Raw genomic sequence first — 13,504 nt, forward strand, 5'->3', positions numbered from 1 at the left:
ATTTATTTTCTCTTTGAGTAGGGGGTTAAGTTATAGTTCGTAACACATAGCTAATCATGTTACAGACCTGATGTCAGTTAACTTAATTAGTTGCTGGATGTTCTCCCAGCTGAATCCTTTCAAAAGTTCTTGCTTTTTCAGGCCTTTGTTGCCCCCTTGCCAGCTTTTTTGAGACCTGTAGCAGGCATCAAATATGAAATGAGCTCATTTAGTGGATAAGTGTAAAATTCCTCAGTTTAAACATTTGTTACACTCTTAAAAAAAAGGGTTCCTCGAGGTTCTATATAGAACCCTGGGGTTCAGTACTTGGCCAATAGAACCTTTTACCAAAAAAATGGTTCTATGTAGAACCCTTGCATAGCAAAGAACCTTTTTTTATTAAAATGGTTCTATAATTCATGTTTTATGACTGAAGTGTAAACTAAAGATTACACAACACATTCACAAAGCTTTTTGAGTCAAGACCCATGAGAATGACTGCTGTAGTCAAAAACAAGAGTAAACAAATATTAATGAGCTGTACATTAGCATTAAACTTATATTTCCTAATATATTATAGTTTAACTTTTTGAAAAATAATAATTTCCTTTATTTTGTATACCATATTGTGATGGTTTTAATCTATCGAAGGGAACATTAAAAACAAATAATTGTAAAAATGCTCCCTGGTGGCGTACATGCGTTGCGTCATCTTTGAATTCCTATTGGTGGATTGGCGAAGATGAACCTCGAGACAAGTGACAGTTAATTTTTCAAACTGAAGAGTCCCGAGTCCGCCATTTCTACCCGTTCAAACCCTCAGGTGAGTTAAGTTTTTACATTTTTGAAATGATTTTGCTGAAATATTTAGTATTACAGTTAATATTTATATTGGTTAGAGTAGCCCTAGTGTTAAATACTGATACTAGAAGCACACTTTACCTCAGTTAAAACACTGCTGTCGTGTAACGTTAGTACTGACGGGCTTCGTCGGCCGTCGGTTTAGAAAGCCCTGTTAAATTGATTTTTCTCCGGTTTTTAAATTAATTAAGATACAGTATCCCTTTATTTCCTTGTTAATGTTAATGAAATTGTCAACTACAATAAGATAGCTGTGTTATAAGGAGACGAGCTTCGAGTCGGAAGCGTGAATTTTAATTTCAATGAAGCGCGCGCTCGTTCAAATAAACGGCGCCGATTCAAATAAAAGTGAACCCGGTGGAAGACGGAGGTGAATGATATGTGAATGTGTGTGGCAGTTTCACACATACTCAGTTTGCGGTGAGTATTTTTCCCAGGCCTATGTTAAAAGGTTTAGAAGTTCTTAACTTTGGCACGCGAGAACTATTTTCGTGCAGTTTTTAGCTCCAACCCAGAACAGACGAAGATAACGATTAGCTTGTTCAGGTGTGTTTTATAAGGGTTGGAGCTAAACGCAGCAGGAAAGTGGACACTGCTACAGTTAAGAACTTCCGGCCGGTCTGCATTGAAAACTCAACTGTCCGTGTGCACAGTTGCAGTGCAGCGTTCGTCTGTTTACTTTGACGCATGCGCTGGATTAAAGTGATGATAGCACATGGTTTAATTTAGCATTCAAATGTTTTAAAGCCAAAACATGTTTAGGTGTGTTTAATGCATAGTTGGTTTGTGAAGTGTTATTTATGCTCTGTTTTCTTTTATCCCCAGATAACCATGATTGATAAATGGTCAGTAGATGACACATGCCACTGGCTTCAAACTATAAACCTCATTGATGCAAAAGAAAGTTTCAGAGGTACAAATGAAAATTTATAAATGTTCATTTTGTGATGTTGTGAAGTTTCAACTCACAAAGTTTCTAACTCCCCTGCAAGTGCAACATAACCACCAAGCAGATTTTAGTGTTACCTGTGACATTGAGGGATGTTTTAGAAGATATAAAACTGTTGCAAGTTACAGAAACCATATCTATCGAAAGCACAGACAAGCTTTGCAACATCCCCTATTTGAAAAGGCTACTGTAGTTGAAGAAGACAATGAAATGTCTCTCTCTTATTTATTATTTCTTCTTTAGAATATGAAATATTTGGTATTTTTTTACAGAGCAGCAAATTGATGGGGAGACTCTGCTGGGTCTCACAGAAAGGATGGTGGAAAGACTTTTTCCTGTAATGAAACAACAGGTGACATTTATGAAGGAGCTTAGTAAGTTAAAAAAGTAAGTCTGTGTTGTTAAATATTAAACATTGTTGTTAAATATAAAATAAATGAATGCTAACCAAGCCTTAAAATCCTTATCCTAATTTATATTTTTATATTTCTTTAAACAGCCTGGAAACTGAAGTGCCTCAAATATCTTGTACTCAGTATGTATCATTGTTTTGAAGTTTAAACAAACTGTATTGTGGCAAGTAAAATAAAATCCTGTATAAAAGATTTAAACATTGTATTTATATTTACAGACAAGAACCCTGTGAGAATGAGGGCTCATTTGTTGCCCAACCTTGGCCAGCAGTATACAACCTGCCTGTCTTTCCCCCTGAATTGCAAGCAGCTTTGCAGAGGAAGGATCCCCGCTTTAAGAAGAAGGACAAGTCTCACATCCGTGCATTACTGATTCAAGTGTTGTTTGACAGCATCACTAAGCACACCTGGTACAGTATTGTATTTCATTGTATTTTATAACAGTTAAATGTATTTTATGTTAAACTTGTTGGTTGTTGGGTACTGAAATAATATATTTGATTATATTTCTTAGGTACCCAAATCATAAAATGTATGGAGATGTTCTGGGGAGTTTGATCACCCGCTTTCCATTTCTGAAGGATGGCAGCTCCTCTGGTTATGTATGAACATATTGCAGTTCTTTTAATATTGTGAAAATATTGAGATCATTGCTCATAAAAAAATCTCACACAGAAAAAAATCTATTTTAAAAGAAAGTATACATGTGTCTACAGGATACCTTGTTGGAATGCCTTAGAAACAAATTTTAAAAAGAAAGGATTCCCTTGGTTAGCTCATCGATCGTCCTGCAAATGAAGGAGAAGTATGGGATTAAAAGGAAGTGTGCTGGACAAACCGATTCTGAGGGACTTACTCAACAACAAGAGGCAAGTTCAGTTCAATAAATTTGATGTCAAAGGCAGATTAAATTTGTCTTAACATGTAACACATGCTGACAATTATTTCAGAGTGCAAAATGTAGAAGAGAACCATTGGATATAATGGCATATAAAGATTCTGCTTGTTCACAGGAGGTATTTGGTTTGGTGTTCCTTAAGTGATACATCAGTTTTTAAGATTGATGTTTCAATCTTAAATATTTTATTCTGTGACTTTGATTCATATTTACGTACTGCACAATACTGTCTTCCTACCTCAGATTGTATTGGACCTGGAAGTAATGGGTGAGGATGAGACGAGTTTCCGGGAACACATTAATGCCATCACCCTGGAGTTGCGTAAAAGCAATCCCAGTTACTCTGAGGTCAAGAACCGGATGAAGCGCACTCTTTTCAAAAGAGTACAGCTTATGGACAGGCCTGCAGCTGAAGTAATGGAGCAGTTTCCTTTTCTTGGAGTGCCACAGCTTGTGATTAAACATTGTTACATTTTGTGCCAGGCAGATAAGAAAATTCAGTGTAATTATATTTCTGTGAATTCCTGTAGCTCATTTGGTAGAGCAATGTGTTAGCAATACAAAAGGGTATCCCAAGGAACACATACTGATAAATGTATAGATTGAACGCAATGCAAGTCCCTTTAGATAAAAGCGTCTGCCAAATATGAAGTATTTTTCATTACTTTATCACACCCACTATTTTTCTTATTGAACTTATTATTCTGTCCCGGAAAAACATCACTATATGGTAGTCAGTTGCAACCTCCAGTTCATGCTGACTTTAAGGTACTTGTTTGGCTGAAAGTGTGTAATTTGGATATAAGCACCTGAAGTAATTGTACTGGTTTGTATTTAAGATGCTGCATGAAATGACAATGAGGTTTGGAACAGACTTGGCAAAGAACATGGAAACATCTCTGAATGAAATGGCCCCAAACATCATCAGGAGTGCAAAAGAAGGAAGTCAAAGAAAACTCTACGCCAATCTCATTGGACCAGCAGAGGAAATCACAGAAGGTAACAACACCATATATTTTTCCCCATCCAACCTATCTGTTCCATACGGAGCCCAGGAAGTCACCTGTGTGAGAAATAAAACCACAATAATCCATGGCGACGGTTTTGTTAAACTGAGGGAACAGTTTGAGAATTTGTGAGTACGGTTTATAAACTGAGCGGACAGATTGCAAAACCGTTGCCATGGATTGTTGTTTTTTTTTCTCACACAGGTGACTTCCTGGGCTCTGTAGTTCCATGCCCAGTGTAAAGTTGCATTGTATGCAGTGTCAATTAGAGATGCACCGATTGATCGGCTGGTGACCGGAATTGGCCGATTTTCACGTGATCGGCCATGACCGGCGACCGGCCGGTCAGTCTGACATATGCCGATTTTATGCCGATCAAATGCCCTCGGGCGCCGCATGATTAACATCACGCAACACCAGCATCACACGTGCACATGTAGGAAACCTCGTGAATTACGGCCGTTTCACACCGCAAATGTCAGCGGCGCGTGAGCAGCGCGGTTTTTTTTTTTTTTTTTTTCGAGATTAGGAGCGTCACGTGACCAGCAGTGAAGCGCGGGTTTCGGCACGGGTCTATTTTTGCTGCTGCTCACGCTGAATTAAAGTGAAAGCACACTTTTGATAGACAAACTAAAAATGATTTCATACAAAAAGTGCTCAAAATGCACAGAATAAGAATGTCTAGTGTGTTTTAGAACTCCAGTAGGCTATGTCAGAAAAGAAAACAAAGACTCAAAAATATTTGTAGAAGATTTACCCATTTAACTTGTTTTCATTATTCAGTTTTGGTTGCAAGTATGGTTATGATTATAAAAAATAAAGTTAAACTAGCCAGAAATTATAGAAATATCTTTATACTGCAAGGATGCGGTGTATTTCCCACACCAGGAGTAATTTATATAGTTCTATTTTATAGTGCTTATCTGTTAAAAAAATTATCTATGTTCTATGCAAAATGTTCTATTAAAGAAAAGATAGAAAATAAATATTTGTGTGTGCTGTAAAGTGGTTAGAAAAAATTAAATCGGAATCGGCAGGTCAAACTCAATGAAAAATCGGAAATAGGAATCGGCTAAGAAAATTGTAATCGATGCATCTCTAGTGTCAATGTAAAGGTTGTAGCTACTATAAATTGAATGAGTGAAAACATGTATTAAAATAATGCAAATATTAAAGGAATAGTTTACCCCAAAATAAAAACTGTCATCATTTACTCACCTCTTGTCATTTCAAATCTTTATGACTTCCTTCTTCAGAACACAAAAAAGATATTTTGAAGAAGGATGGTAACCAAACAACGTTGGTGCCCATTGACCTGCATTGGTTTGGTGTCCATATAATAGAAGTGAATGGGTACCAGCATTGTTCGGTTACCAACATTCTTCAAAATATATTTTTTTGTGTTATGCTGAAGAAGGAAAGCCATATAGGTTTAAAATGACAAGAGTGAGTTAATGATGACAGAATTTTCATTTTTGGGTAAACTATCCCTTTAATTGATTTCTGTACCTAATATACAATAATTTGTATCTGTTTGTAGGTCTCGTTAGGAATGCTGCACTCATTTTATTGCCAGCACTTTTTAAAGAAAACGCCAGCTTCGTCTACTGTGTAGATAGTGTAAGTATAGTCTTCTGTAGTTTCATTAACATTTGATGCACTTGACTTGAATTAAAGGAACTGTTCATGCAAATAAAAAAATATTAGTCAGTTTACTCACCCTTATGCCAAATTTGTAAAAAAAAAAAAATAATTAAATGTACCCTATAATTTACTCACTCTTCCTTAGTCATAAGCTTTGTACTGTTTACACTGCTTTGTAATGTTATTGAATAGCACCCCAATTTAAATCATAAAAGAATTCTGTACAACTCCAGGGGTTAATACTTGTCTTCTAAAGCAAAATGGTACGTACAAATGGTACGTTAGTGAGATAAAAAGATAAAATTTGCCAAGATAGGTTGCTATAGTTAGACTATGTATAGATAAAGGAATAACATCCAATGGGGTGGCACATCAGCTCCACATCAATAATTATGAGGCTTGTTGGTTCTTGTGTGTCACGTGCTTAGCTGTCATATCTGTGTTGTGTCATGAACGATTCAGTTACAAGAACGAAAGAACCAATGAGATTCAAAGTAATCAAAGTGGAGCTGACGTGGTAGCATGTTGAATGTTCTTCAGTCATCTTTAATGTTGACATTCAAACACATTACAAAGCTTTTTGTTATTAAATATATCTCAGATTGTGTTAAACTGAAGAAACAAAGTCATACACATTGTTTGGCTTGTTGGTGAGTATATTATGGGGTAATTTTAAGTCTATTTGATGACTTCTGTTAATTGGTGAAAAGCACTCAAAAGGTGAAATGTTTGTTTTACAGGAACCCAAAGGTCCTACACCAACCATTGTGTTTAACGGCTCTCCTGATCCCTTCAAGGCTGAAAGCGTCAGCATTATAATGGACAATGTGAACATCATAAGAGAGGCAGACATCGACATGACACAGGCTGTGGAATGCCTGTTTGCAGTCTATTTTCTTTTCAATGTGCAATACCCGGTTGACATTAAGCACACAATGACTTTTATTCAAAAATATATGCTTAAACTAAGACAAGAGCATGACACAAGAACACCAATACCTGTTCTGAAAATGTACAGTCAACTTGTGTGAATTGTAGTGCCATTTAATAGATGTTTTAATTGTTCATATATTGATTTTATCTGCATTGTCAAATATCAAAAATGATTTGTTTTTCCTCATTTCAGAGAGACATGTAAAAGTGAAGTACTGTATATGTACATAGACAAGCTTATGTATGTTTATTGCAAAGTGAAAATGCTTAAATGAAATATTCAAACTAAATGGTTAAATGTAAATGGTTAAATGTAATTAAACATCTTAAATGTAAATGTGAAATTTGCTGTCTAATACAGAAGTATACAGAGGTGTAATTTTAAATATGACACTAATATTTTTGTAGAATCAATTGAATAAATTTAAACTTTTTGAATTTCCTGGATTGTTTATATTTTCTTATTTAATAATAACTCGTTTAATAATAAAGAACCCTTAAATGGTTCTATTTAGAACCATCTAACTTGGATTCAAAGAACCATTTGGGGTTCTTTTTATGGAACCCTTTTAAATGGTTCTATATAGAACCATTTTGGAGTTCCATATATGAAGCGGGTGATAGAACCATTTCTGGTTCTAAATAGAACCATTTCTTTTAAGAGTGTATGCTCTTTATGTTCTATTGTGAATAAAAATTGGCTCATGTGATTTGAAAGTCTTTTAGTTTTCATTTTATTCAAATAATAAAAAAAAAAACATCCCAACATTTCCAGAATTCGGGTTGTAAATAATATTTTGTTAAATAAAAATAGTTAATTGAAGTGGAAGCATTTTTTTTATAGACTGTGGTATGAAGAAAGAAACAATATAATAACAGAAAATAATGCATTATCAATATCATCTGAATATTTCTCCATCCGACAGTAATATAAATACAAAGAGGCCACTTTGAAACATCTTCAAACCACATTAATAAATGCATCGCAATCGGCATGATTTTACAGAGGAAGAGAAATATTTTAAGGCTTGTGAAGTAATGGTGAGGAACATGAGTCCCTCTCTACCCAATCAAATAAGATGAACTGCAAACACAGCCTGACTCAATATACTTTATGAGAGCAAGGATGTAAACATCACCATATTAAGGCAATTACACATTTAACTCATTAAGTCTTGTTACCAAAGCAACAAGCCTTACTGAGTTAAAGTCATGGTCACGTTCTATGTTACTCCAAATAGATCCTTGTTTAGCATATTATCTGCTCATTTTAACATATGTGCTCTTTGTTTTTCCATGTTTTAAACATAGATGATATCTATTCAAAGTGTCAAAAACAAACAATTGAAAAACTAAACATGTGCATGTGGAGCATATGCAGAGCTGTGGTAGGAAAAAAAACATATATACATAAGCAAGAGAAGCACAAGTATACAGGGGAGACCAGGGGGCTGTTCCATAAAAGACGCTAAGAAAAGCGGGGATTAAAGTCCAAAACCTGACTTGAAATAACCTAACAAATCAATCGGGACTAAAGCGGTTCCATAAAGCACAATTCAAGTTCACACAATCTGACTAATGCTATCCAGGTTCAGTGAGTCAGGATAATGTGACGTACACGCTTATTCTGAAGCAGCCCTTAATGTCGATCATGGATCAAATCGATCCACCATAGCAAACAGCGAATATTTGTGCTGTTTAACGCATTTGAAACATTATGTTTTCCTCAGTGCATAACTGATACGTCACAGGTATATTTTTTTACATCTGTAAATGTCAGAAAGCCATGCAAATATATCCATTTAGCTGCCAGGAGTGGGCGGGGTACAGCATGCGCGCTACACAGACAGAGCAGAATAGAATACTAGCGCAAGAATTCTGAATAAAATATACATTCTGCTAAAATATTTGTTGTTGGACATTAAATGTGACACATAGAATTTTACTACATATAAGTGTATTTTTATGATGGCAGCAACTGTTAATCACTAGCTCAAATGAGTTAAATGTGTTCCTCTTATCAGTTAAAATGTACTCTGATTTCTATTATAAATTTACATTTTTAATTCAGTGATTTTAACTTTTGATTGTGTTTTTATGCTTTAATGCTTTAAAGAGCCATTTTAGATTGTAATGTTTTAATGTTCTAATAACCATAAAAGGTACAGCTGTCATAAATTCAGAGAGAAAGGCTGCATGGCTAGAAACTGCTAATATGTTAAAATGTTATTCGCCTACATATTTGGGCACAATACATTAAATACAGTTGGTTGTAGCCTGTTTTTTATTTATTTGATTATTTGAGGTGTATTTTCTGTATACTTTTATTTTTGGACCGATAATAAATTCAACTGACTGTATGTGAGAGAGTCAGTGGTAATATCGATGCGTTCCTATTGGTCAGAGTTAGAGGAGCTCAGCTTAGCCAGACAGTTAGCCTGCTCTTGACCAGGTTAGTTTGCCAGCATAAGTTGCCGGGGTAACTGAGTTTTAACTTTTTTAAGTTTGATTTATGAAACCGAATCTACCAAAAATAAGCCTGACTAACCGAAATAAGCCTGGCTTATACTCTAATCTTGGTTTATGGAACAGCCCCCAGGTGTGGTTGTGACATTTAAAATTTAAAAACACCACAAATATTATGGTTCCCTTGCAAGGGACTCTCTTTCTGAGACAGTATTCACCAGGTTAGAGAGAATATTGCCAGTTTTACAGAGATGCAGCAAGTAGCAAATACATGCTCTTCTCAAACGTTTTATTTTATTTTTTTAATACAAACCTAACTGAAGATGTGTAATGAGATTTACAATGTCTCAGAGCAACATACAGCAGTGTATCAGTAAGTGAATAAGTATTGATCAAATCAGTGAATTATTCAATGACTCACTCATAAAATCACTTGTCGCCACCTACTGGCGTAACAAGGTAAGAACGAAAGGATCAGTGAAAAATCTACCACTACTGCACAAACTGACTACACTGCTGTGATCTGCTGCTCACTAGTTGTGTCATCTCAGCAATATTTAAATAAAACATCACCAGTGAATTTGTTCATTTAATTTCAGAACATGCATTTTTCATATCTGACACACTTTCCATGTCCCACTTGTTTCCGCTCTAAGACCCACAGTCGTAATTGTGTCTGTCCTTATTTTTGTAATACAGATAATCAAATAATAATAATAATAAACACTAAATCCTTATGAATATAAATTGAGACTGCCATTAATTCGGTGCTGTATTACTCTGAGCTTTGTAATTAGTTTAGTGTGAGAAGCAACATTGTCCTCACTGCTGAAATCAATATTTTTCCTTGCACCATAAATTGGATTTAAATCTGTTTAATCAGTCAACTGGATAAAGCTAAGAATGTCAATGAGCACTAATGGTCACTATAATTTAGGTAAGGCTATTTCACACTTGGTTAGCCCAAGTAGCATATTTAAAGAGTAGTTTATTTACCTGAGTAAATATTTTTAAATTGCTCTGATACTGGAGGTGTTCAAATAACAAAACAAAACAATAAAACAAAAACAAACAAATTAATTAATTTATAAGAACTGAAAACCGTTACACGGACTAATATTGCACAGTACCTTAGAAAAGTTTTTGGATTTTTTTGGATGTGCTATAATTGTTCTGTAACTTCTCTGAAACATTCTTTTTCATACATTAAAGCTTCAGATTCACTATTTGAATAATAATCCCCTGTGCTATTATTTTTATTTATTTATTTATTTTTATTTAATGAATCATTTTAATGATTCACTGGTAGAGGCCAATTGTAAGACAATTGTGCCTTCATTAATGATTTTCATCTGTTTAAGCTTGTGTGCTTATACACCACAAGGATTGAATATTTATGTAAATAGCATATCTTAGTTTTTCTTTTTGTCAAGAATGTATTTTAGCATAAAATTGTCTTATTAAAATGATCAGTTTTATAGAATTTCTTTTTTTTTAAATAAATATATAACAGAATTTTTTTATTGTAGATCGTAATACTTTATCAAGGTTGGGGAGACCAGTGAGACATCAGTGTTTTTATTTATATATTTTTTACAACCATAATGCATCTTGAACTTCTAAATAACATTTCTACATTTATTATTATTTTATAAACATTTTACATATTCTAATCTGTGTAAATTTGTGTGAAAATTTTGTAAATGTTTTACACTCATTTTTGTAGTGAATTGTGAATTCACTCCTGGCATTTGTACATGCAAATCTCGAACATCATGATGCTACAGTGTTGTTTAAGTATTGCAATATTGTTGCTAAAGTGTTTGTTTGTTTGTGTGCGTGTGTGTGTGTGTGTGTGTGTGGTTCAGCTATACCCTATATTAAGGGGACAAAATGTACCCACAAAACTGCAATAGTTTGAAAATCATCATTTAAGCTGAAGGACCATTACATTGATAGAAATATGGATTGCTCATGTTTTGTATACTTTGCATCAATGGGTATGAAACTGATATGAATTTTAATTCATTTATAAATGGGTTGAACCCAGTAAGTAAGTGTTGCTTTTTAAAAACGGTTGGCTATTTGACAATGGCAACATTAAACCACTGAAGCTGAAAATGCTGGTGGTAAAACTTTCCATTTGTGTTATTTTATTCGACTGAAGTGCACAGGAAAGTCATGATGTAGTTTTATGTGTAAGATACTTTACGACAAAGCATAAAGGACTCTCATGAGCCGGCAGGGCATGAGATAGAGTATGCTTGACTAACAGTTTATGCCAGGTTGAAAAGGAATTCAATTTGACTGTTAGGATGGGTGCTTGTCGATTTTATGCTTGTTTGACTTTTATTTTAGGATTTGGCTGTGGAGTATTAAAGGAATAGTTCACCCCAAAATAAAAATGTTCTAAAAATTTACTAACTCTCAGGCCATCCAAGAGTTTGTTTCTTCATCAGAAAAGAGCATTTCATCACTTGCTCATCAATGGTTCCTCTGCAGTGAATGGGTGCCGTCAGAATAAGAGTCCAAACAGTTGACAAAAATATTACAATAATCCACAAGCAATCCACTTCAGTCCATCATTTAAGTCTGTGAAGTGAAAGCTGCATGTTTCAAGAAACAAATCTATCATTAAGCCATTTTAACTTTAAACTTTTGCTTCTGGCCAAAAGCGTCCACAATCCATAAAATTCTTCCTCCAGTTAAAAAGTTAATTCCCTGTTCTCCTCTCAGATCAAAATCCACTGGCACTCTTAGAACTCTTATGGATTGTTTTTGCTTATGAAAAGAAGAAAAAAAATCTAAATGTTTATTTTAGGTCAACTGTACCTTTAAAGGAAAAGTCTAATGTAATTGGACTGTAATTGGAATTCTTCTTCTTATATGTCTCATATATATATTCATCTGTTTCAGTCACATGACTCGCATGACAGTCATATTCCTCAGAAATATCACAAGTTCTGTAGTTGTTTATAAATAGACATTGCCATTGTATGACTATCATTCCACTGAACACATGCATCTCATACAACCTTCTCTCTCACCTGACACCCAATCATATTTTTCCATGTTTCATTTTATCAAGTCCAGGCTTGCGTTTTTCCCTATCCTCATATGATAAGCTAGTCTCACCCAAGTGATTCACAGCTTTGTAAGTGACAGAACCAATTTAACTCAGCTCGGCTGTTGAGGAGGGAATTAGAGTGTTTGTCCTTGACTAACCCTCAGCTGTTGTCCCTCTAGTGGGTTTCAGATCATTTCACAGTTTAGGAGTATCATGACACTACTGTATTTAGGCTTGAAAATTTGTGAAGATGACTGTGGAATAATGGGTATGTGAACTACATTCTATAATGTTTATATCACACAACAAGACCATGTTACATGAGACAACTATTTATCACTATTCTACACGATCTCCAATCCCAGGAGTGACCATATGATATCCAAAGCAAGTCCGCTATTCAATTAACCGCTTTTGTGTAACCAAGAAAAAATAATACATTTGGGAAGATACACTACCATTTAAAAGATTGCGGTCTGTAAGTTATATATATATAACTTATATATATAAGTTTTATCCTCACAAAGCCTAACGGCACTTCAAGCACTGCAAAGAGTTTACACTCATTTACTTCACACACTTGTTACGGCGTTGTAGGCTAATTTTAGAGGTTTGTGTAAAATAACATGATTTTCTTTGGCTCATCGGTTACTGCGCAGTTTAAAAAATATATTTCAAACTAAAAAGTAATTGAAAGTATATAATAATATAGTATATAAAATAATAAAAAGTATGGAAAAAAATACAAAAATATTTCGACTATTTGCCCTATTCAGTGTTCTAAAGTATAAAATAATTTCTAAAAATAAATTAATTATACAAGTAGAGAGCTTTCATGACAAACGTTTAGTAATTATCTGAACACGACTGAATTAATTCAAGGGACATTTTTTCTCTACGCAAAACTCTTTAGGCAGTCTTTTTTGAACTTCACTAAACAAATGTGCGTGTGCCACGCAAACCAGCAAAAGATAAAGAAGCAAACATGTAGGCCTAGCTAGAAAATGTATCTGTATCTAAGCTGATTATTAGCCTACCCATGACAGAGAGCTGGTTTGGTTTTTGAGAGACACGCAGAGGTTGCAGAGGGCTGTAACCATGTCAGGCGTGACGGCATTTAACTCCTCAAAGCTACATGTGGACAGCATGGATCCTCATTTGGAATGGAATAATTTGCAAAATGAGCTTCCTAATCCAAAACAAGATCCCCAGAGTCAGTGAATAATGTGAGCGAAAGGGGAACACCCATCTCAGCAGACACAGGACCCGAACCATGGGACACAAAAT

General features: G+C 34.7%; 1 protein-coding gene across 5 annotated transcripts; it reads left to right on the top strand.

The window, feature by feature from the left end:
• Positions 1–703: 703 nt before the first annotated feature.
• On the top strand, positions 704–7,130 carry LOC306845646 (uncharacterized protein). Of its 5 annotated transcripts, XM_079378558.1 has the most exons (12): positions 718–802; positions 1,666–1,753; positions 2,062–2,176; positions 2,289–2,324; positions 2,421–2,612; positions 2,717–2,804; positions 2,919–3,071; positions 3,153–3,218; positions 3,344–3,514; positions 3,940–4,099; positions 5,648–5,727; positions 6,492–7,130. In XM_079378558.1, the coding sequence occupies exons 7-12, from the start codon at positions 2,997–2,999 to the stop codon at positions 6,780–6,782; spliced, it is 843 nt and encodes a 280-aa protein (XP_079234684.1). In that variant the 5' UTR covers positions 718–802; positions 1,666–1,753; positions 2,062–2,176; positions 2,289–2,324; positions 2,421–2,612; positions 2,717–2,804; positions 2,919–2,996; the 3' UTR covers positions 6,783–7,130. The 5 variants fall into 5 exon arrangements, 2 of the variants coding, with proteins under 2 accessions (XP_079234684.1, XP_079234685.1); XM_079378559.1 differs by lacking the exon at positions 3,153–3,218; XR_013782001.1 differs by lacking the exons at positions 3,153–3,218; positions 5,648–5,727 and having other exon boundaries at positions 704–802; positions 6,492–7,126.
• The last annotated feature ends 6,374 nt before the right edge of the window (positions 7,131–13,504 follow it).

The sequence above is a fragment of the Barbus barbus genome (genome assembly GCF_936440315.1).
Source record: "Barbus barbus genome assembly, chromosome: 26".
Taxonomy (NCBI): Eukaryota; Metazoa; Chordata; class Actinopteri; order Cypriniformes; family Cyprinidae; genus Barbus; species Barbus barbus.